We start from the raw sequence: 21,532 nt of genomic DNA, 5'->3' as shown, positions 1-21,532 counted from the left end.
ACTAAAAAAAATACAAAAAGCTAGCCGGGCAAGGTGGCAGGCGCCTGTAGTCCCAGCTACTCGGGAGGCTGAGGCAGGAGAATGGCGTAAACCCGGGAGGCGGAGCTTGCTGTGAGCTGAGATCCGGCCACTGCACTCCAGCCTGGGTGACAGAGCGAGACTCAGTCTCAAAAAAAAAAAAAAAAAAAAAAAAAATTTAGCTGGGTGTGGTGGGGAATGCCTGTAATCCCAGCTACTCGGGAGGCTGAGACAGAATCGCTTGAACCTGGGAGGTTGTAATGAGCTGAGATCGTGCCACTGCACTCCAGCATGGGCAACAGAGTGAAATTCAAATCTTAAAAAAAAAGAAAAAAAAAAAAAAGGAAATACCAAGAAGGCAAGGCAAAGATTGACAAGGCAATAGAAATCAATGCAATTAAACACTGTCAACTTCCCCCACCCCCCAGGTTCTCCCCAGTAAGATACTTTTTTTGTTTTGTTTTGAGACAGTCTCGCTCTGTCTCCCAGGCTGGAGTGCAGTGGCCGGATCTCAGCTCACTGCAAGCTCCGCCTCCCGGGTTTACACCATTCTCCTGCCTCAGCCTCTGGAGTAGCTGGGACTACAGGAGCCCGCCAACTCGCCCGGCTAGTTTTTTGTATTTTTTAGTAGAGACGGGGTTTCACCGTGTTAGCCAGGATGGTCTCGATCTCCTGACCTCGTGATCCACCCACCTCGGCCTCCCAAAGCGCTGGGATTACAGGCGTGAGCCACTGCGCCCGGCCAAGTATCTTTTCTCTAAAGTGTCAAAGTCCATTATTAAGTAACAGCTTCATTTGTGAATGCTCTCACCTTTATTTCTCTCAATGTACCCGTGATACAGATATTTCATATGTAACAAAGTTAAGGACTTGTGCACGTGTAAAACAGAGGCAGAACCATGGCTGAAACATCTAGCCTAGCAGTGAGCTCATTATCCCTGAGGAGTGGGGGCGGGGGAGAAGAGGAGTCACAGGCAGTTCACCAACACCTGGAAAATCAACGACTTCATGCAGAATGAACCACTCTGGGGGGATTCAGATCATGAAGTCATGAGAAGAAGGTCTTTTTTTCCAGGGATCATGTTTCTCAGTATCAATAATCAGTTGTGGGTTGTTTTCTTCTATTTCTTCCAGCAGCTTATGGAGTTCATCATTAAAGTCATCTATTTTCAACCTGGGGTACAATGGGGGAGGAAAAGGTTACTTTGTGTATCAAGAAGATTTTTCAAATTCCCAAGTACCTGAAATTCTGTTGAGGTCACCTTTCCTGATTATTCTACGTGGCAAAGGAGTGTTCCATATTGATTTTCTTTTTTTCTTTGAGACAGTCTGTCGCCCAGGATAGAGTGCAGTGGCACCATCTCAGCTCACTGCAACCTGTGCCTCTAGGGTTCAAGCCATCCTATCCTCTGCCTCCTGAGTAGCTGGGACTACAGGCGCCTGCCACCATGCTCAGCTAATTTTGTATTTTTAATAGAGTTGGGGTTTTACCACGTTGCCCAGACCGCACCTGGCCTGATTGCTTATTTATTTTTAAATATAAAATGAGGCCAGATGTGGTGGGTCATGCCTATAATGCCAGCACTTTGAGAGAGTGAGGGGGGCAGATCACTTGAGGTCAGGAGTTTGAGACCAGCCTAGGCAAGATGGTGAAAGTACATCTCTACTAAAAATATAAAAGTTAGCTGGGTGTGATGGTGCATGCCTATAGTCCCAGCTACTTAGGAGGCTGAGACAGAAGAATCACTTGAACCTGGGAGGTGGATGTTACAGTAAGCCGAGATCGGGCCACTGCACTCCAGCCTGAGCAACAGAGTGAGATTTTTGTCTCAAAAATAAATAATAAAATTTAAAATTAAAGACTTTCATTTCTCTTTTTAATCCTTGTTTTCATTCCTCTTATTCTCAACCATGTTGATCTGATAGAGAAAAACATAACATCAGGTTAACCTTGTAATGGTATCAAGCCACTGTGTATTTTTAGATTCTTGTTTATCATGTACAGAAAATGCAATTGCTGAGTGTGGCTGGGCTGTAGCTCTAATACCTGCCTACCTGCTCCATCACGCACTTTGGCAACTTCTACTCAGTGGACCCAAGAGTACCAGGTTAAACAGAGGAGATGCAGGCCAGGCGCGGTGGCTCACGCCTGTAATCCCAGCACTTTGGGAGGCTGAGGCAGGCGGGTCACCTGAAGTCGGGAGTTCAAGACCAGCCTGACCAACAGGGAGCAACCCCGTCTCTACTAAAAATACAAAATGAGCCAGACGTGGTACACATGCCTGCAATCCCAGCTACTTGGGAGGCTGAGGGAGGAGAACTGCTTGAACCCGGGAGGCGGAGGTTGCAGTGAGCTGAGATAGCACCATTGCACTCCAGGCTGGGCAACAAGAGCAAAACTCCGTCTCCAAAAAATAAACTCAAAGCTTAAAAAGCCCTTAACGTCCATATGTCTTTTGACTTGCAAAGTATCTTAAGCTCAGTTTCATGTTAAGTAAATAAGTAATCTATGTTTCTTCTACATAAAGATTATTTTAAGCCAGCAGTAGACTATATTGCTTGTGAGAATTTCTGGTAGTTCCCACACTTCTAGGAAGGGGCTCTTGGTTCTTGCCATGGTATTGAAATACAACTCAGGCTGGGTGCGGTGGCTCATGCCTGTAATCCTAGCACTTTGGGATGCGGAGGTGGGTGAACCACCAAGGTCAGGAGTTTGAGACCACCCTGGCCAACACGGCAAAACCTGTCTCTACTAAAGATACAAAAATTAGCTATGTGTGGTGGTGTATGCCTGTAATCCCAGCTACATGGGAGGCTGAGGCATGAGAATAGCCTGAACCTGGGAGGCAGAGGTTGCAGTTAGCTGAGATACTACACCACTATACCCCAGCCTGGGCAACAGAGCGAGACTCCATCTCAGAAAACAAAACAAAACAAAACCCAAAACCCCAACAAAACCCAACAAACAAAACACAATCCAATGACAACTGGCTCTCGTGAGCAGGTAGACAAGCAGCCATGGCTGGGTGCAATGGTTCATGCTTACAAACCTGGCTACTCAGGAACTGAGGTAGGAGGATTGCTTGAGCCCAGGAACTGGAGTGAGCCATCACTGTGCTGCTGGACTCCAGCCTGGGGAACAGAGTGAGTTATTGCCTCCAAGGAAAAAAAAGGGCTGGGTGCAGCGGTTCACGCCTGTAATCCCAGCACTTTGGGAGACCGAGGCGGGTGGATCACCTGAGGTCAGGAGTTCGAGACCAGCCTGGCCAACATGGTGAAAGCCCGTCTCTACTAAAAATACAGAATTAGCTGGGTGTGGTGGCGGGAACCTGTAATTCCAGCTACCGGATCAGTCTCCTACAGCAGGTCCACGTCATTATGTTTCCCCTAAACCTACCACCCCGGAGGAAGCCTGATGGGGAAGTAAATAGATCATACCGGAGTGTCTGGAGGGTGCCAGGACGTGTCAAGGTTTTAAACAGCATCTTCACTCCACTAGACCCCAAGGGATTCTGGCCCAGGTCCAGAGTGATGAGGCTCTGGTTGCAGCTGAGGGCAGAGCAGAGGTCTTCACAACTGAAGGGAGGGATGGAACATCCCCACAACCTGAGGAAACACAGAAATGAGCACGTTGATTCAGCTGGTGCTGATCGATGCCCTCCCATAAGCCAAGCACAGCCTCGGGGCTTGGGGACCTGCATGACCAACACAAGTCTCAGGCCGGGCGCGGTGGCTCAAGCCTGTAATCCCAGCACTTTTGGAGGCCCAGGTGGGCGTATCATGAGGTCAGGAGAACAACACCATCCTGGCTAACACGGTGAAACCCCGTCTCTACTAAAAAATACAGGCCGGGCGCGGTGGCTCAAGCCTGTAATCCCAGCACTTTGGGAGGCCGAGACGGGCGGATCACGAGGTCAGGAGATCGAGACCATCCTGGCTAACACAGTGAAACCCCGTCTCTGCTAAAAATACAAAAACTTAGCCAGGCGAGGTGGCAGGCGCCTGTAGTCCCAGCTACTCGGGAGGCTGAGGCAGGAGAATGGCGTGAACCCGGGAGGCGGAGCTTGCAGGGAGCTGAGATCCGGCCACTGCACTCCAGCCTGGGTGACAGAGCGAGACTCCGTCTCAAAAAAAAAAAAAAAAAAAAAAACAAAAAACTAGCCGGGCGAGGTGGCGGGCGCCTGTAGTCCCAGCTACTCGGGAGGCTGAGGCAGGAGAATGGCGGGAACCCGGGAGGCGGAGCTTGCAGTGAGCTGCGATCCGGCCACTGCACTCCAGCCTGGGCGACAAAGACTCCGTCTCAAAAAAAAAAAAAAAGAGACTTAGACATAGACTAGAACTATTCCTTTAACTATCTTAGTGAAAGCTCGGTTGACTCTATCCAAGTCCTCTCAATTACCGGTTTCACTGATTGCTTCACGTTAGCCACAGATTCAATAAGGTCTAAGTAGAGGAAGTTGAACTTATAAGTTAACTCACCACAGACATTTCAAGTTGCACAGTGGTTTGCTCAAAGCCTCGCACAGGACCTTCACTCCGGTAACTCCTATGTGATTCAGTCCAAGATCCAAACACGACAGGCTTGATTTTTCTTGGAGGAGCTTTGCGAGACTGCAGCAGCCATCACTCGTGATGTCGCAGTTCCACAGCCTAGAAATCAACCACAGGAAGAAAGCAAGCCTGAACCTGTGAGTTCTCACTGGTGTGAGGCACCTTCGACTCTGAGCCATGGGTTTTAGACACGCTTAAGAGACAATGGTGACCTGGAAATGGAATCATGGGGTGGCGTGGTGGACCGAAGAATGGCCTCCCCAAGATGTCCAAGTCCCAACTTCTGGCACCTGTGAGCAAAAGGGACCTTGCATCTTAGATGTGACTGAGCTTCTTAAGATGCTTTATATCCTGGTTTATTTGGGTAGGTCCAGAAATCACAGGGATCCTCGTAAGAGGGAGCTGATAGTGAAAGCCAGCAGGAGGTGACGTGATAAGGGAGCCAGAGCAATGTTTGAAGATGCTCTGCTGAAGCTGGAGGAAGGGCCACAAGCCAAGGAATGCAGGTGGCCAACAGAAGCTGGAGAAGTAAAAAGGATCCTCAGCGGGCACGGTGGCTCACTTCAACCTCCGCTTCCCGGGTTCACGCGATTCTCATGCCCCAGTCTTCTGAATATCTGGGATTACCGGCACATGCACACGTGTTGTGTGTGTGTGTGTGTGTGTGTGTGTGTGTACCACCACACCCGGCTAAATTCTGTATTTTTAGTAGAGACAGGGTTTCACCATGTTGGCCAGGCTGGTCTCGAACTCCCGGCCTCAGATGATCTGCCCATCCTGGCCTCCCTAATGTGCTGGGATTACAATTCTATTTCCTAAATTCAGTTGCTAGAGAGGTAGTGTCTTACAGGCAAAAGACGCCAGCTCAGACTCCAACGTATCTGGTAGTAAGATCTGAGATACCAACCAACACAGCTTATCAGACAGATTTCACCTTAAGTTCTGTTTTCTTTCTTCTGTCTCAATAGAGTTCTAAACCTTAACTATAATTTGAACTATAATGCCCACATATCTTTGGGTCCCAAGCAAAGCGTACCACTAGCCGAGGGACACAGGACCTGGAAGGGCCATGGAAATAGAGGGCAGATTGGAGCCCATGACGACAGAGGAGTGAAAACATACCCCCAAATCTTAAAGGTTTGTGAATGTACAGAAACTTTTTTTTTCTGAGACAGTCTTGCTCTGACGCCCAGGTTGGAGTACAGGAGCACAGTCTTGGCTCACTGCAACCTCCGCCTCCTGGGTTCAAGCAATTCTCTGCCTCACCCTCCTAAGTAGCTGGGATTACAGACATCCGACGCCGCGCCTGGCTAATTTTGTATTTTTAGTAAAGATGGGGTTTCACGTATTAGCCAGGCTGGTCTTGAACTCCTGACCTTATGATCCATCTGCTTCAGCCTCCCAAAGTGCTGGGATTACAGGCGTGAGCCACTGTGCCAGGCCACCTGTCCTGTGATTTTAGTATTGACAGGAAGATCATATTGAGCATGTAGCTTCCAATAGCTTCCGTCGGGAGTCTGAGCCTGCCATGGCCCAGAAGACTACCTGATTTGCAAATCATCAAATAAACGAATTCCATTTACAACCAATTGCATGCAATTTACGTTACACAATGATAGGTCTAGGAACACAGATTAAGAGAAAACACAGCGTGGGGCGAGACGGCTCATGCCTGTAATCCTAGCACTTTGGGAGGCCAAGGCAGGAAGACCTCTTGCGCTCGGGAGTTTGAGACCAGCCTGGGCAACATTGCGAGACCCCATCTCTAAAATACATGCATAAAGAGGAGGAAAAAAAAAAAACCCCTGAAAACCAGCTACATTCTCCAAATCCCTATAGAATATTACTACTACTACTACTACTACTACTACTCCTCCTCCTCCTCCTCATACTTTTTTTCCTATCACCATCTCCCCAGATCTCACCAGTTGTAACCATTAGCATCATGCTTGGGGCATTTAGAGGAATTTAGTGTTCTCATAACCACCCTACCAGAACCCAGAGGTGGGGGGCTATGTACACACACACACACACAGGCAGCCAGCTATGTACACACACACACACACACACAGAGGCAGCCAGCTATGTACACACACACACAGAGGCAGCCAGCTATGTACACACACACACACACACACAGAGGCAGCCAGCTATATACACAGACACACACACACACACACACACACACACACACACACACACACAGGCAGCCAGCTATGTACACACACACACACACACACAGGCAGCCAGCTATGTACACACACACACACACACACACACACACACACACACAGGCAGCCAGCTATGTACACACACACACACACAGGCAGCCAGCTATGTACACACACACACACACACAGGCAGCCAGTGCAGACTTACACCAAGGCCTGCAGTTTACACTCGGGGTAGCTCAGGCCCTCACACAGAAACTTCACCCCTGTATCCTTGAGGGAGTTCTTGGCCAAGCACAGGTGTGTCAGCTCCCGGCTGACCACCAAAACAGCAGCAAGGTCCTTGCAATTGGCTTCTGTCAGGTGACAGTTTTCCAACCTGCAAAAGAATCACAAATGGCAACATGGTTGACATTTCCAACTTCAACCTTCTCGGCTATCTCCAAATGCCAGCATCCGAAAGCCCCTTCTTGTGAACGCCCCACCCTGTCACACGCTGGTGATCCTGTGAAGGAACAGGAAGGAGAGAACAAGATTCACAAGCCATCGGCCTGGATCTAAACATGGGAGCAGGTGTTCACATCAGCGAGAGGTTGCAAACAGCCAAGTCAGGCGTGACCACGCCCCGTCTATGGCCCCAGATCGAAACCACAGCTGCTCTGGAAGAAAAGGAGAGACTTACGACAACCTCTGCAGGAAGCACTTTGGGTGCCTCAAAGTTGTGTACAGCAACTTGGCACCCTCATCCAGGAGCTCATTGTCGGAGAGGTTTACGCACATCAGGGACCGGTTGGCTTCAAGGGCCAAGGAGAGATCAGCCCACTGCTGGGTGGTAGCAGAACAAGACACCAGCCTGTGAGAGAAATGGGAACAAGTTTTTTTTTTTTTTTTTTTTTTTTGAGACGGAGTCTCACTCTTGTTGCCCAGGCTGGAATGCAATGGCAGTCTCGGCTCACAGCAACCTCCGCCACCCGGGTTCAAGTGATTCTCCTGCCTCAGCCTCCCGAGTAGCTGGGATTGCAGGCATGCACCACCACGCCTGGCTGATTTTGTATTTTTAGTAGAGACGGGGTTTCTCCACGTTGGTCAGGCTGGTCTCGACCTCCTGACCTCAGGCGATCCACCTGCCTTGGTCTCCCAACGTGCTGGGATTACAGGCGTAAGCCAGCGTGCCCAGCGGAATACGTTATTCTTGAGAATCTAACCACGGAATCATCTTTGATTTATATCTCACTGGTTATGTTACACCCCGACTTGAATTATCTGGAGCAGTGATTGTCAAAGGATGGTCCCCAGACCAGTGGCATCAGCATTGTCCAGGAATCAGCTGGAAATACATGAGCCTCAGTCAACCTGACTCAAATGTTGGATGCAGAGTCCACTAACCTATGTTTCATTGTTTGGTTTTTTGAAAGGGAATTATGCTGTGTCACCCAGGCTGGAGTGTAGTGGCATAATCTCAGCTCACAGCAACCTCCGCCTCCTGGATTCAAGCAATTCTCCTGTCTCAGCCTCCCGAGTAGCTGGGATTACAGATGCGTGCCATCTTGCCTGGCTAATTTTTGTATTTTTAGTAGAGACGGGTTTTCACCATGTTGGCCAGTCTGGTCTCAAACTCCTAACTTTGGCCAGGGCAATGGCGCACACCTGTAATCCCAACACTTTGGGAGGCCGAGGCGGGCAGATCACGAGGTCAGGAGTTCGAAAAACCCCAGCTCTACTAAACATACGAAAATTAGCTGGGTGTGGTGGCGCATGCCTGTAGTCCCAGCTACTCAGGAGGCTGAGGCAAGACAATTGAACCCAGGAGGTGGAGGTTGCAGTGAGCCAAGATCACTCCACTGCACTCCAGCCTGGGTGACAGAGCAAGACTCCATCTCAAAACAAACAAAAACTCCTGACTTCAAGTGATACACCAGCCTAGGCCTCCCAAAGTACTGGGATTACAGGTATGAGGCACCATGCCCAGTCCACTAACCTACGTTTCAAGGTGCTCTGTGTTCATCCGGAAAATGTGTTAGAATAAATTCGTAAGAAATGAGTGGCTGGGCATGGTGGCTCATGCCTGTGATCCCAGTACTTTGGCAGGCCAAGGCAGGTAGATCATGAGGCGAGGAGTTTAAGACCAGGCAGGACAACATGATGAAACCCCGTTTCTCCTAAAAATACAAGAATTAGCTGGGCAGGGTGGCCCGTGGCTGTAATCCCAGCATTTTGGAAGGCAGGTGGATCACTTGAGGTCAGGAGTTCGAGACCAGCCTGGCCAACATGGTGAAACCCCATCTCTACTAAAGACATAAAAAAAATTAGCTGGGCGTGGGGGATTCCCGAGGTCAGGAGTTTGAGACCACCCTGGCCACCAGCATGGCGTAACCCTGTCTCTACTAGAAATACAAAAATACAGCTGGGTGCCTGTAATCCCAGCTACTCAGGAAGTTGAGGCAGGAGAATCACTTGAACCTGGGAGGCCGAGGTTGCAGTGAACCAAGATCGTGGCACTGCACTCCAGCCTGGGAGACAGAGCAAGACTATCTCGAGAAAAAAAATAGATTAGTGACCCACATCTTTAATTTACTCGATGTTCCCCCTCACCCTGTACCCCATTATTCTCATGTAACAAAGAAAAGAGGGTAATTGTAGTGGTTAGTGACGACAGCAGCCACTATTGAATATATGGGCTTGGATCTGGTTTCATTCCAACCTTCAAATACCTGCGAGACGTACAGTATCCCATTCAACTGACAAGAAGATCCCATTAAGCAGCCTAGGATCGTTATCAGTAGAGCCAGAGCAATTTTGTTTACCCTCGAGATGGAGTTTTGCTCTGTTGCCCAGGCTGGAGTACAATGGCGTGATCTTGGCTCACTGCAACCTCTGCCTCCTGGGTTCAAGCAATTCTCCTGCCTCAGCCCCCACGAGTAGCTGGGATTACAGGCGCCTGCCACCACGCCCGGCTAATATTTTTGTATTTTCAGTAGAGATGGGGTTTCACCATGTTGGCCAGACTGGTCTTGAACTCCTGACCTCAAGTGATCCACCCACCTTGGCCTCCTGAAGTGCTGGGATTACAGGCATGAGCCACCGCACCCGGCCAAGATTTTTTTTTTTTTTTTTTTTTTGAGATAGTCTCGCACTGTTGACCAGGCTGGAGTGCAGTGGTGCGATCTCAGCTCACTGCAACCTCCGCCTCTCAGGTTTAAATGATTCTCCTGCCTCCGCCTCCTGAGTAACTGGGACCACAGGCGTGTGCCAACACGCCTCGCTAATTTTTGTATTATTAGTAGAGACGGGGTTTCACCATGTTAACCAGGCTGGTTTCTAACTCCTGACTTCAAGTGATTCACTGCCTCAGCCTCCCCAAGTGCTGGCATCACAGACGTGACCTACTGTGCCTGGCCCAGGGGAACAATGAGGCCAGTGACCACCTACTATGCCAGTGTGGCCAAGTGAGGCTCCACGGAACCCCATGACACATGATGGTTCCCATCACCTGGGCAGCCACGTGGAGAGCTTCCCAAGGGGAGAGCTCTCAAACCAGAGGACTAACAGAAAAGGGGCAACTCGATGTTCCTGAAGGGATCTTGCTTGAAAAATGTCTATAGCCGGTATTCTGAATCATCATACAGGAGAAGCATGAACCATGGTGAATGATCTCTGACAGAAGCTAAAGATTCTGGGCTGGGCACGGTGGCTCACGCCCCACTTTGGGAGGCCAAGGAGGATGGATCACCTGAGGTCATGAGTTCGAGACCAGCCTGGCCAATGTGATAAAACCCCATTTCTACTAAGAATACAAAAATTAACCATGTATGGTGGCGCGTGCTTGTAATCCCAGCTACTCAGGAGGCTGAGGCAGGAGAATCACTTGAACCCAGGAGGTAGAGGTTGCAATGAGCTGAGATCATACCATTGCACTCCAGCCTGGGAGACAGAGCAAGACTCCATCTCAAAAAAAAAAAAAGGGAACATAAGGATTCTGGCTGGGCACAGTGGCTCACGCCTATAATCCCAGCACTTTGGGAGCCTGAGAGGGGGCAGGTCACCTGAGGTCATGAGTTCAATACCAGCCTGGCAAATGTGCCAAAACAGTCTCTACTAAAAGCACAGAAGTTAGCCGGGCGTGGTGGGTGCCTATAATCCCAGCTACTTGCGAGGCTGAGGCAGAATTACTTGAACTCGAGGGGCAGAGGTTGCAGTGAGTCAAGATTGTGCCATCGTACTTCGGCCTGGGCAACAGGGCAAGACTTCATCTAAAAAAAAAAAAAAAAAAAGATAAAGATTCTGGGAATTTCCTCAGATTCAGGGTCCTCACGTATGGTTGTCCAGGTTGTTTACTGCTCAAGGCAGGTAGAAACTCAAGTTCAGCCCATGCTGTCTCCTGGGTCATCTGCCTTTAGTACTGTTTCTAGTCAGAATAACAAACTTTTTCTCATTTACACAAAATTGCCACATAAGCTTGTGGTAGCTGTTCGTATGACGAAGGATTTTAACGATGAAGAGATATACCCGAGATATCGCAGGTTACATTCTGGGTGTCTCAAGACCTCACACAATGCAGGAAGCATATCCTTCTGGTCAGTGCCTTGAAGGGTCAGATGCGTTACAGTCTTGTGACCTCGAAGAGCTAGGCAGAGGTTCCGATAAGCATCAGCTGGGAAAATGTTTTTGAACCTAGGGAAAACAAAAGTGAAATCTTGAGTGTCTATACCTGTGGGGAAAAGAAAGAGATCAGCCTGTTTCTGTGTCTATACAGAAAGAAGTAGACATGAGAGACTCCATTTTGTTCTGTATTTGAGATGCTGTTAATCTGTGACCCTACCCCCAACCTTGTCCTTGCAATAGACATGTGCTGTGGTGACTCAAGGTTTAATGGATTTTGGGCTGTGCAGGATGTGTCTTTGTTAAACATGTGCCTGAAGCAGCTTGCTGGTTAAAAGTCATCACCATTCTCTTAATTTCAACTACCCAAGGACATGTACATGGCCAAAGGTCGCAGGGACCTCTGCCTAGGAAAGCTAGGTATTGTCCAAGGTTTCTCCCCATGTGATAGGCTGAAACAATGCTGCTAAAAGGTTTATGGAAATGTTTGCATATGCATCTCAAGGCACAGCATTTTCCTTTAAACTTATTCATGTCACAGAGATCTTTGTTCATATGTCTTACTGCTGATTTCCTCCCTACAATGATCCTATTGTCCAGCCACTCCCTTATCTTTAAGATGGTAAAGATAATTATCAATAAATATTAAGGGAACTCAGAGACAGGTGCCGGCGCCGGTCCCCTGGGCCCACTTTTTCTTTCTCTATACTTTGTCTCTGTGTCTTTTTTTTTTTTTTTTTTTTTTTTTGAGACAGTCTTGTTCTGTCGCCCAGGCTGGAGTGCAGTGGCCGGATCTCAGCTCACTGCAAGCTCCGCCTCCCGGGTTCACGCCATTCTCCTGCCTCAGCCTCCCGAGTAGCTGGGACTACAGGCGCCCGCCACCTCGCCAGGCTAGTTTTTTGTATTTTTAGTAGAGATGGGGTTTCACCGTGTTAGCCAGGATGGTCTCGATCTCCTGACCTCGTGATCCGCCCGTCTTGGCCTCCCAAAGTGCTGGGATTATAGGCTTGAGCCACCGCGCCCCGCCTCTCATTTCTTTTCTCAAGTCTCTCCTTACCTAAGGAGAAACGCCCACAGGTGTGGAGGGGCAGGCCAGCCCTTCATATACCTATGTTGTACTTAAATAGAAACTAGGGGCTCAATATATTTAGGCTATTTTTTCCATGTTTAATTTTTTTATTTTAAATCTTTATATAGATTTTTTTTTGAGATGGAGTCTCACTCTGTCGCACAGGCTGGAGCGCAGTGGCACGATCTCAGCTCACTGCATGCAAACTCCACCTCCCGGACTCAAGTGACTCTTACCTCAGCCTCCGAAGTAGCTGGTATTACAGGCGCCCGCCACCACGCCCGGATAATTTTTGTATTTTTAGTAGAGGCGGGGTTTTGCCATCTTGGCTAGGCTGGTCTGGAACTCCTGACCTCAAGTGATCTGTCTGCCTCGGCCTCCCGAAGTGTTGGAATTACAGGTGTGAGCCACTGTGCCCGACCCCTAAAAATTACTTTCTACGATTATCCCACGAGACAAATTTAAGGACAGGACTCTCAATTCTCTGTGTCTTCAGCACTTAAGAGTCTACGGGCCGGGTGCGGTGGCTCACGCCTGTAATCCCAGCACTTTGGGAGGCCGAGACAGGCGGAACACGAGGTCAGGAGATCGAGATCATCCTGGCTAACACAGTGAAACCCCGTCTCTACTAAAAACACAAAAAATTAGCTAGGCATGGTGGTGGGCGCCTGTAGTCCCAGCTACTTGGGAGGCTGAACCAGGAGAATGGCATGAACCCGGGAGGTGGAACTTGCAAGTGAGCCGAGATTGTGCCACTGCACTCCAGCACTCCAGCCTGGGCGTCAAGCGAGACTCCATCTCAAAAAAGTCTATGACAGGAATTTGAATATTGTTCCAATATTAAAATTGTAACATTTTCACACCCTTAGGATTTTAGTTCATGAATTAGTGTCTACTTACACCAGTCTCTGGAGATGACAGTTGTCAGAGGCTATCTGTTCACACAGGATCTTTACTAGGGAGGCACTCAGAAAGCTATTATTGATTTCTAGACCCATCAGATCCTTATTTGAGCCAAATATGGAACAAAGGTCCGTCCAGAAAGGAAGCATGTCCTGATCATCCTGGGATCTACAGGGAAGAGAAAGGGGTTACATCAATGTAGGTTCATCATGGCTGAAGTATTTAGGGTTTCTCTGGGCATATACCCCTAACAAATAAGTAGAAATAAGTATAACTGAAAGCTGGACCATTTAATCTTTTGGCACCACCATCAGACAACTCAACAGCCAAGAAGCATCACAGAAGAAAGAACCTACTCTTACACAAAAATCCAACAGAGGGTAAAAATAAGTTAAAATGCTAAGCACATCATTGATAAAAGAATACAGGCCGGGCATGGTGGCTCATGCCTGTAATCCTAGTGCTTTGTAAGGCTGAGGCGGTGGGATCACCTGAGGTCAGGAGTTCAAAACCAGCCTGGCCAACATGGTGAAACCTTGTCTCTACTAAAAGTATAAAAATTAGCCGGGCGTGGTTGTGGGTGGAGGTAATCCCAGCTACTCGTGAGGCTGAGGCAGGAGAATCAGTGAACCTGGTGGGGTGGAGGTTGCAGTGAGCTGAGATTGGGCCACTTCACTCCAACCTGGGCAAAAGAGTGAAACGCTGTCACCAAAAAAAAAAAAAAAAAAAAAAATCGTGAATATACATGTCAATAAAAAATATTTAGGCAGGGTGTATGGTACCTCATGTCTGTGATCCCAGTTCAAGACCAGCCTGGGCAACATAGTGAGATTCTCTTTCAAAAAAAAAAAAAAAAAAAAAAGTCACTTAAGTTAGCTGAGCACGATGGTGCACACCTAATACTTGTCATCCTAGGCACTCAGGAGCATCACTTGAGCCCAGAAGTTTGAAGCTGCAGTCAGCTATGATCACACCATTGTACTCCAAGCCTGAGCAACAGAGCAAGACCCTGCCTTAAAAAATAGATATTTGGGCCGGGCACGGTGAATCGTGCCTGTATTCCCACTTTGGGAGGCTGAGGCAGGTGGATCACCTGAGGTCAGGAGGAGTTCAAGACCAGACTGGCCAACATGGTGAGACTCTGTCTCTACTAAAAATACAAAAACTAGCCGGGCATGGTGACAGGTCCCAGCTACTCAGGAGGCTGAGGCAGGAGAATCGCTTGAACCCGGGAGGCAGAGGTTGCAGTGAGCCAAGATCGTGCCACTGCGCTCCAGCCTGGGTGACAGAGCAAGACTCCGTCTAAGAAAAAAAAAAAAAAAAGAGTCCAAAAAGAGGGAATTCCTGAGCCTAAGCCACAGCACATAGGAGGCTCTGGCCTCTTCCTAAGGGCGCATGGGATGAGGTTAAACGACCGGTCGAGTGAAAGGTTCCTACCTCTCAGCCTCAGCGTTGGATTCAGACGCAGCGACATTCTCCGGGAGCGTCTCCTTTTTTATCACCTGCAGTGACATTTTCTGCAAGTTTTGACAGTGCTTGAAGCAGAATGAAGACGGCGCAATGTCTACTGCATTTAAGTGCAGGGATATTTCTTTGAACTGAGCCATCACCTCCTTCACCAGCTCGTCCTCCTGAGACTCGTACAGGCAGCAGAGGAGCTCCCTCAGGTCTGCCGCCGTGAAATGTCCATTCTTACGACTTACGTCGCATCGCAGCAATTCCTGTTTGATCTCTGGTGACATCCGCCAGCCAAAGGTGGCCTCCAACTCCTTGACTCTCTCCTCATTAGCCAGGCCGAACAAGAAGCGTCCTGCCTGGATCAGGTCGGGGTTCTTGAGTCTTTCTTCTCTGGAAAGCAGCTTCTGCACGTCCCCAATGTCCCAGGCATGGCCGTCCCTGTCCTCCTCCTCCTCCTTCTCCAGGGCGTAGAACAGCGCAGTGAGAAACTGCTGGAAGCTGAGGTGGATGAAGGAGTAGCAGCCTTTGGCGACTCCGTCCTGGCGGAGGATGTTTCTGTCCAGGAACAGGCGGAGGTCGGACTCCTGCACCCCAGCGCTTTCCAGGTCCTCTCCGTGGAGCACGGACATCTGCGCCCACAAACTCTGCGCGGCCAGGAGGCTCAGCGCCCGCAGCGCGCCCGGGAGATGTGCGCCCTGCGGGAACTGGCTGCAGAGGAAGCGCAGGAACAGCCCCGTGCTGGTGAGGCAGGTGGGGGCCGGGTCCTCCCCCTTCTCCATCTGCAGCTTCAGAGTCGTGCACACGATCCAGCACACCGCAGGCGCCGAGCCCAGCTGGAACAGGGCCGCGTTGCTCCTCATCAGCTCAAAGGCACGCATGGCTTGGTCCTCATCTCCAAAGTGTCTCAGGAAATAGGCCCTCCTGTCCTCCTCCAGGAACCCCTCCACCCTTATGTAGATGGGCTGCTCTGCCAGGAACCGGAGGTCCCTCAGGGCCCTGGGCCGCGTGGTGACCAGCAGGGTTGCCTTGGGTAACATCTTCCTCTTCAGCAAACTCCCTAGGAGGACCGGCACCGGCTTCTGCTGCTCCCAGTCCCCGCAGATGTCCTGGATCAGCGCCCCAGGTGGGGCTCCCAGCTCATCGAAACCGTCAATCACAAACAAGATTTTCTGTGCTTGGGCTAGGATGTGTGGAATGTCATCCTGCAGTTCAGGCCAGTCCCTGAAGACCATCTGTGCAAAACTGCACGGGCCCAGGCGGCTGAGCTCCCTGCAGCTGAGGTAGAAAGCGTATTTGAATTTCTGGATGAGGTTGTCCTCTGTCCAGTCCAGCATTAGTTTATTGGCCAGCGTGGTTTTCCCAAGGCCTGCAGGACTGTGCAGCACCACTGTGTGTGAGAAGGGCCCGGGAAGCACCCTGGGGTTGCTGAATGGGATCAGCATCCTGTATCTCTCAGCCATAACATGGACCTCTTTGCTGTCTCCAGGCCAGCTCTGCCACATCTCCCGGAACTTCGTCTTCAGTATAAGCCTGTACCTATCCTCGTTATCTTTGGTGAGGAGGGAAGGGAGAGAGGATGTAATCAGTTATCCATAGGGAAAACCAGAACAACAAAATGTCTTGTGTTGGCTGGGCGCGGTGGCTCACACTTGTAATCCCAGCGCTTTGGGAGGCCGAGGCAGGCCGATCACCTGAGGTTGGGAGTTCAAGACCAGCCTGACCAACATGAAGAAACCTTGTCTCTACTAACAAATAAGTTAGCTGGGTGTGGTGGAGCACGCCTGTATTCCCAGCTACTCGGGAGGCTGAGGCAGAATTGCTTGAACCTGGGAGACGGAGGTTGCAGTGAACAGAGATCATGCCATGGCACTCCAGCCTGGGCAACAAGAGTGAAACTGTGTCTCAATACATACATATATACACACATACATACACACACGCTTTGTGTTGCATAGGAAAGTTAAGAGGGCTTCAAGTTTATAAAGATCAAGTTTATAACCTGATCCCAACCTCACTGCAGGAAGATACGGTACAGACCTGACTTTTCTCCTTTGACTTTGAAGACGTCGGTCAGGACGGTGACGTCTTCCTCTGTTTCTGTGCACTCTACAAAATACAAACTCATGTGAACGTGACACAAAATCAGGTGTATTTCCTGTGGAGTCCCAATGAGGGAAAAGGAGTGAAGCTGACAGGACCAGCTGGAGAAACAGATAAAGCAAGTGAGCTACAAATATGTTTTCCGGCCAGGTGTGATGGCTCATGTCTCTAATCCCAGCACTTTGGGAAGCTGAGGTGGGCTGATCACCTGAGCTCAGGAGCTCCAGACCAGCCTGGCCAACACAGAGAAACCCCGTCTTTACTAAAAATGCAAAAAGTAGCCAGGCGTAGTGGTGCACAGCTACTTGGGAGGCTGAGAGACGCGAGGTTGCAGTAAGAGATCCAGCGCTCCAGCCTGGGCAACAGAGCAATACTCCATCTCAAAAAAACAAGCTTTCTTCCATGGTTTAGAACGTACAAACAAGAGGAAACAGGTCAGCTATAGGTTTTTTTTTTTTTGAGACAGTCTCACTGTTGCCCAGGCTGGAATGCAGTGGCGCAATCTTGGCTCACTGCAACCTCCGCTTCCCAGGTTCAAGTGATTCTCCTGCCTCAGCCTCCCGAGTAGCTGGAATTACAGACATGCGCCACTGCGTCTGGCTAATTTTTGTATTTTTAGTAGAGACGGGGTTTCGTCATGTTGGCCAGGCCGGTCTAGAACTACTGACCTCAGGTGATCCACCCACCTCAGCCTCCCAAAGTGCTGGGATTACAGTGTGAACCACTGTGCCAGGCCAGGTCTGCTTTTATGGTCCAGGAGATATGGTCCAAGATGTTTAGCCTTCCTGACCAGATCACACACACAGCTGCTCACAAACTCCCTGCTTGCCATGAAACGCCTCAGTTTATCAAACATGTCTGCTGAAGGAAGATGGCAAGTTAAACCGCCTGTTGACTTGACCTTATCAATCAGCCCAAGCCCTATTCTATAAAATCTGCAGGAAGCTGTGGTCTCCTGGCAGTGAGTTTCTCCCGTGACAGCCTGCCTGCTGTGGTCTGCCAATGTCTTCTCCTACTTTCTCCAATAAATCTGCCTTTCTTTACATACGATTGTCTTGATAAATTTCTTTACCCATCGTGCCACCAAGCACTATTCACCCCCATTTCCTGCTGAAGCATGACAGACAGCAGGCTCCACAGTGCCCCCAGTCTCACTGGAATTCTTTGTCGAGATTGTGTGCTGGGAATGACATTGGCCACGTCTAGAGAGATGAACAGGGCAAACAATTCCTTCAACCAAGTTACTCACCTGTATTCTACAGAGCCATAACAAGAAATACTTGCTCTATCAAAAGTCAATGTGGGCTAGGTACAGTGGCTTACACCTGTAATCCTAGCACTTTGGGAGGCCGAGGCAGGTGGATCACCTGAGGTCAGGAGTTTGAGACCAGCCTGACAAACACGGCGAGACCCTATGTCTACAAAAAAAAAAAAAAAAGAAAAAGAAGAAAAAAAAAAAAAGAAAAAAAAAAATTAGCCAGATGTGGTGGTAGGCGCCTATAATCCCAGCTACTTGGGAGGCTGAGGCAGGAGAATCGCTTGAATCTGGGAGGTGGAGGTTGTGGTGAGCCAAGATCACGCCATTGCACTCCAGCCTGGGCGACAAGGGAGAAACTCTGAAGACAAAACAAAAATGCTACCAGGAAGATAAAAGGGAACATGAGAGTAAGCAAGGCTGATCTTAAACTGATCGCAGGCTGGGTGTGGTAGCTCCCACCTGTAATCCTAGCACTTTGGGAGACCCAGGTAGGCAGATTACTTGAGGTTAGGAGTTCCAGACCAACCTGGCTACCCTGGGGAGACTATCTGTACTAAAAACACAAAAGTTAGCCAGGCATAGTGGTGGGCACCTAGTAGTCCCAGTACCTGGGGAGGCTGCGGCAGAAACATCCCTTAGAACCTGGGAGGCAGAGATTTCAGTGAGCCGAGATCAAGCCACTGGACTCCAGCCTGCGTGACACAGTGAGACTCCATTTCCAGAAAAAAAACCCAGAAAAAATCTGATCACAAAGTCAGCTCAGACAAGTCACCTACCCATAAGACTCAATTTTCTGAGTTGTTTAAAGTTGTCTGAACAATGTACCATAAATACATTTATACCTGTCAATTTTTTTTGAGACGGAGTCTCGCTCTATCACCAGGCTGGAGTACAGCGGCACAATCTCAGCTCACTACAACCTCTGCCTCCCAGGTTCAAGGGATTCTCCTGCCTCAGCCTTCTGAGTAGCTGGGACTACAGGTACACGCCACCACACCCAGCTAATTTTTGTATTTTTAGTAGAGACAGGGTTTCACCATGTTGGCCAGGATGGTCTCAATCTCTTGAACTCACGATCCACCCGCCTCAGCCTCCCAAAGTGCTGGGAGATTACAGGTGTGAGCTACCGTGCCTGGCCACCTGTCAACTTGTAAAGAATTTAAAGAAGGCCGCGTGCTGTGGCTCATGCCTGTGATCCCAGCACTTTGGGAGGCTGAAGGGGGCAGATCTCTTGAGGTCAGGAGTTCGAGACCAGCCTGACTGAGATGGTGAAACCTGTCTCTACTAAAAATATAAAAAAAAGAAAAAATTAGCTGGGCTTGGTGGCGTGCACCTATAATCCCAGCTACTTGGGAGGCTGAGGTAGGAGAATCACTTGAACCTGGGAGGCGGAGGCTGCAGTGAACAGGGATGATACCACTGTACTCCAGCCTGGATGACAAGAACAAGACTTCATCTCAAAAAAAAAAAAAAAAAAAAAAGGCCGGGCGCGGTGGCTCAAGCCTGTAATCCCAGCACTTTGGGAGGCCGAGGCGGGTGGATCACGAGGTCAGGAGAGCGAGACTATCCTGGCTAACATGGTGAAACCCCGTCTCTACTAAAAATACAAAAAACTAGCCGGGCGAGTTGGCGGGCGCCTGTAGTCTCAGCTACTTGGGAGGCTGAGGCGGGAGAATGGCGTGAACCCGGGAGGTGGAGCTTGCAGTGAGCCGAGATCACGCCACTGCACTCCAGCCTGGGAGACACAGAGAGACTCCGTCTAAAAAAAAAAAAAAAAAAAAAAAAATTAGCTGGGTGTGGTGGCAGGTACCTGCAATCCCAGCTACTCAGGAGGCTGAGGCAGGAGGGTGAGGAGAATCGCTTGAACCTGGGAAGTGGAGGTTGCAGTGAGCAGAGATCGCACCACTGCATTCCAGCCTGGGCGACAGAGAAACTCCATCTCAAAACAAAAACAAACCTGCACCATGCTCCTAACTTTCTACAGACTGGTTCTAATTCTCCGCAACATTTGTTCTTCCCGCTATGCTTACGGAAGGGAGGTTGGAATTCTCTAGGAGACAGTGGGCAGATTAAGAATAGTGGAGGAAAAGATCGGAAAGAGACAGGGTTCTTAAAAGGAACAGGAGAAAGCAGCAAGATGGGGCAGCTTCCCTCAGCTGACTCCAGCATCGGAGGTCCTGTCACCCACCTAGTGTTCCTGCTTTGAAACGCTCCAGCATTTCCTCCACGTCTACAGGTTGTCTTTCTTTCCGTGTTATCCCTGAAGAAAAAGGGGGGGCATTACTGGCCTGTTGCTGTGCTGGCAGTGGGCCTCCAAGATGGCTCAAGTGCGACCACTGAGTCTCAATAGTTAAGCCTAGATGAGGTAATTTACTAGATTACTAAAAAGGATGTTGACGAGGTACTGGATGTAAAAGCGCAAGTACATTAGGCCATGATCCCAGGTTTAGGTGCCTTTCTGGTGTGAATTCTGAAAGTTCAGAACTCAAGGCGTGAAAAACAGACACACAGACACACACACAGTACTCACGCATAAGGTCACTGGAAAGGCTTTGAGGATTAACTGCCTAATTTTTCTTGAGACGGAGTTTCGCTCTTGTTGCCCGGGCTGGAGTGCAGTGGCGCGATCTCGGCTCACTGCAACCTCTGCCTCCTGGGTTGAAGTGATTCTCCTGCCTCAGCCTCCTGAGTAGCTGGGACGACGGTCATGGGCCACCATGTCCGGCTATTTTTGTATTTTTAGTACAGACAGGGTTTCTCCATGTTGGTCAGGCTGGTCTCAAGCTCCCAACCTCAGGTTATCTGTCTGCGGGGCCTAACTCCCTAGTTTCTGATGAGGTAAATTTAAAATGAACTGGGAAAGAATATAAGTACAAGGTGGAATCAGTCGGGTGGGGTGGCTCACGCCTGTAATCCCAACACTTTGGGAGGCCGAGGCAGGTGGATCATTAAGTCAGGAGATTGAGACCATCCTGGCCAACAGGGTGAAGCCCCATCTCTACTAAAACACAAAAAATTAGCCGGGCATGGTGGTGCCCAACTGTAGTCCCAGGTACTTGGGAGGCTGAGGCAGGGGAATTGCTTGAACCCAGGAGGCGGAGACTGAAGTGAGCCACGATTGCGCCACTGCGCTCCAGCCTGGCAACAAAGCAAGTGAGACTCAATCTCAAAAAAAAAAAAAAAAAAAAAAAAAGAACAAGGTGGAATCCTAATATCTGCAGCTTAACCCTGGATAATGAAGGGGCGAGTCCATGGAACTCCTGAAAAGATGCTGGGGAGGCGGCTGGACACGGGCATGTGACCCTCAGGACAAAGGCTGGTCTGAGAAGAACCTTTAGAGTCTTCACCACCAGGCGTGGTGGCTCACGCCTGTAATCCCAGCACGTTGTGAGGCCGAGGCAGACA

At 49.5% G+C, this 21,532-nt stretch overlaps 1 protein-coding gene across 2 annotated transcripts in view; it reads right to left on the bottom strand.

Moving 5' to 3' along the window:
* Positions 1–794: 794 nt before the first annotated feature.
* Positions 795–21,532, bottom strand: part of LOC105497309 (NLR family pyrin domain containing 2) — a 32,750-nt gene continuing 12,012 nt past the window's right edge. The window contains exons 4-13 of one of the 2 annotated variants that reach the window (XM_071087862.1): positions 20,316–20,387; positions 16,807–16,875; positions 14,749–16,318; positions 13,309–13,479; positions 11,247–11,411; positions 7,423–7,593; positions 6,949–7,119; positions 4,498–4,668; positions 3,457–3,624; positions 795–1,192 (exon numbers count right to left, since the gene is read on the bottom strand). In XM_071087862.1, coding sequence (XP_070943963.1) covers positions 1,054–1,192; positions 3,457–3,624; positions 4,498–4,668; positions 6,949–7,119; positions 7,423–7,593; positions 11,247–11,411; positions 13,309–13,479; positions 14,749–16,318; positions 16,807–16,875; positions 20,316–20,387 — 2,867 coding nt within the window. In that variant the 3' untranslated portion in view covers positions 795–1,053. The remainder of the gene's footprint in view (positions 1,193–3,456; positions 3,625–4,497; positions 4,669–6,948; positions 7,120–7,422; positions 7,594–11,246; positions 11,412–13,308; positions 13,480–14,748; positions 16,319–16,806; positions 16,876–20,315; positions 20,388–21,532) is intronic. The other variant, XM_071087861.1, reaches the window with a different exon arrangement.

Source organism: Macaca nemestrina, chromosome 20 (genome assembly GCF_043159975.1).
Source record: "Macaca nemestrina isolate mMacNem1 chromosome 20, mMacNem.hap1, whole genome shotgun sequence".
Lineage (NCBI taxonomy): Eukaryota > Metazoa > Chordata > Mammalia > Primates > Cercopithecidae > Macaca > Macaca nemestrina.
The sequence above is the reverse complement of the archived record's forward strand: the minus strand, read 5'-3'. Positions and strand labels throughout refer to the sequence as shown.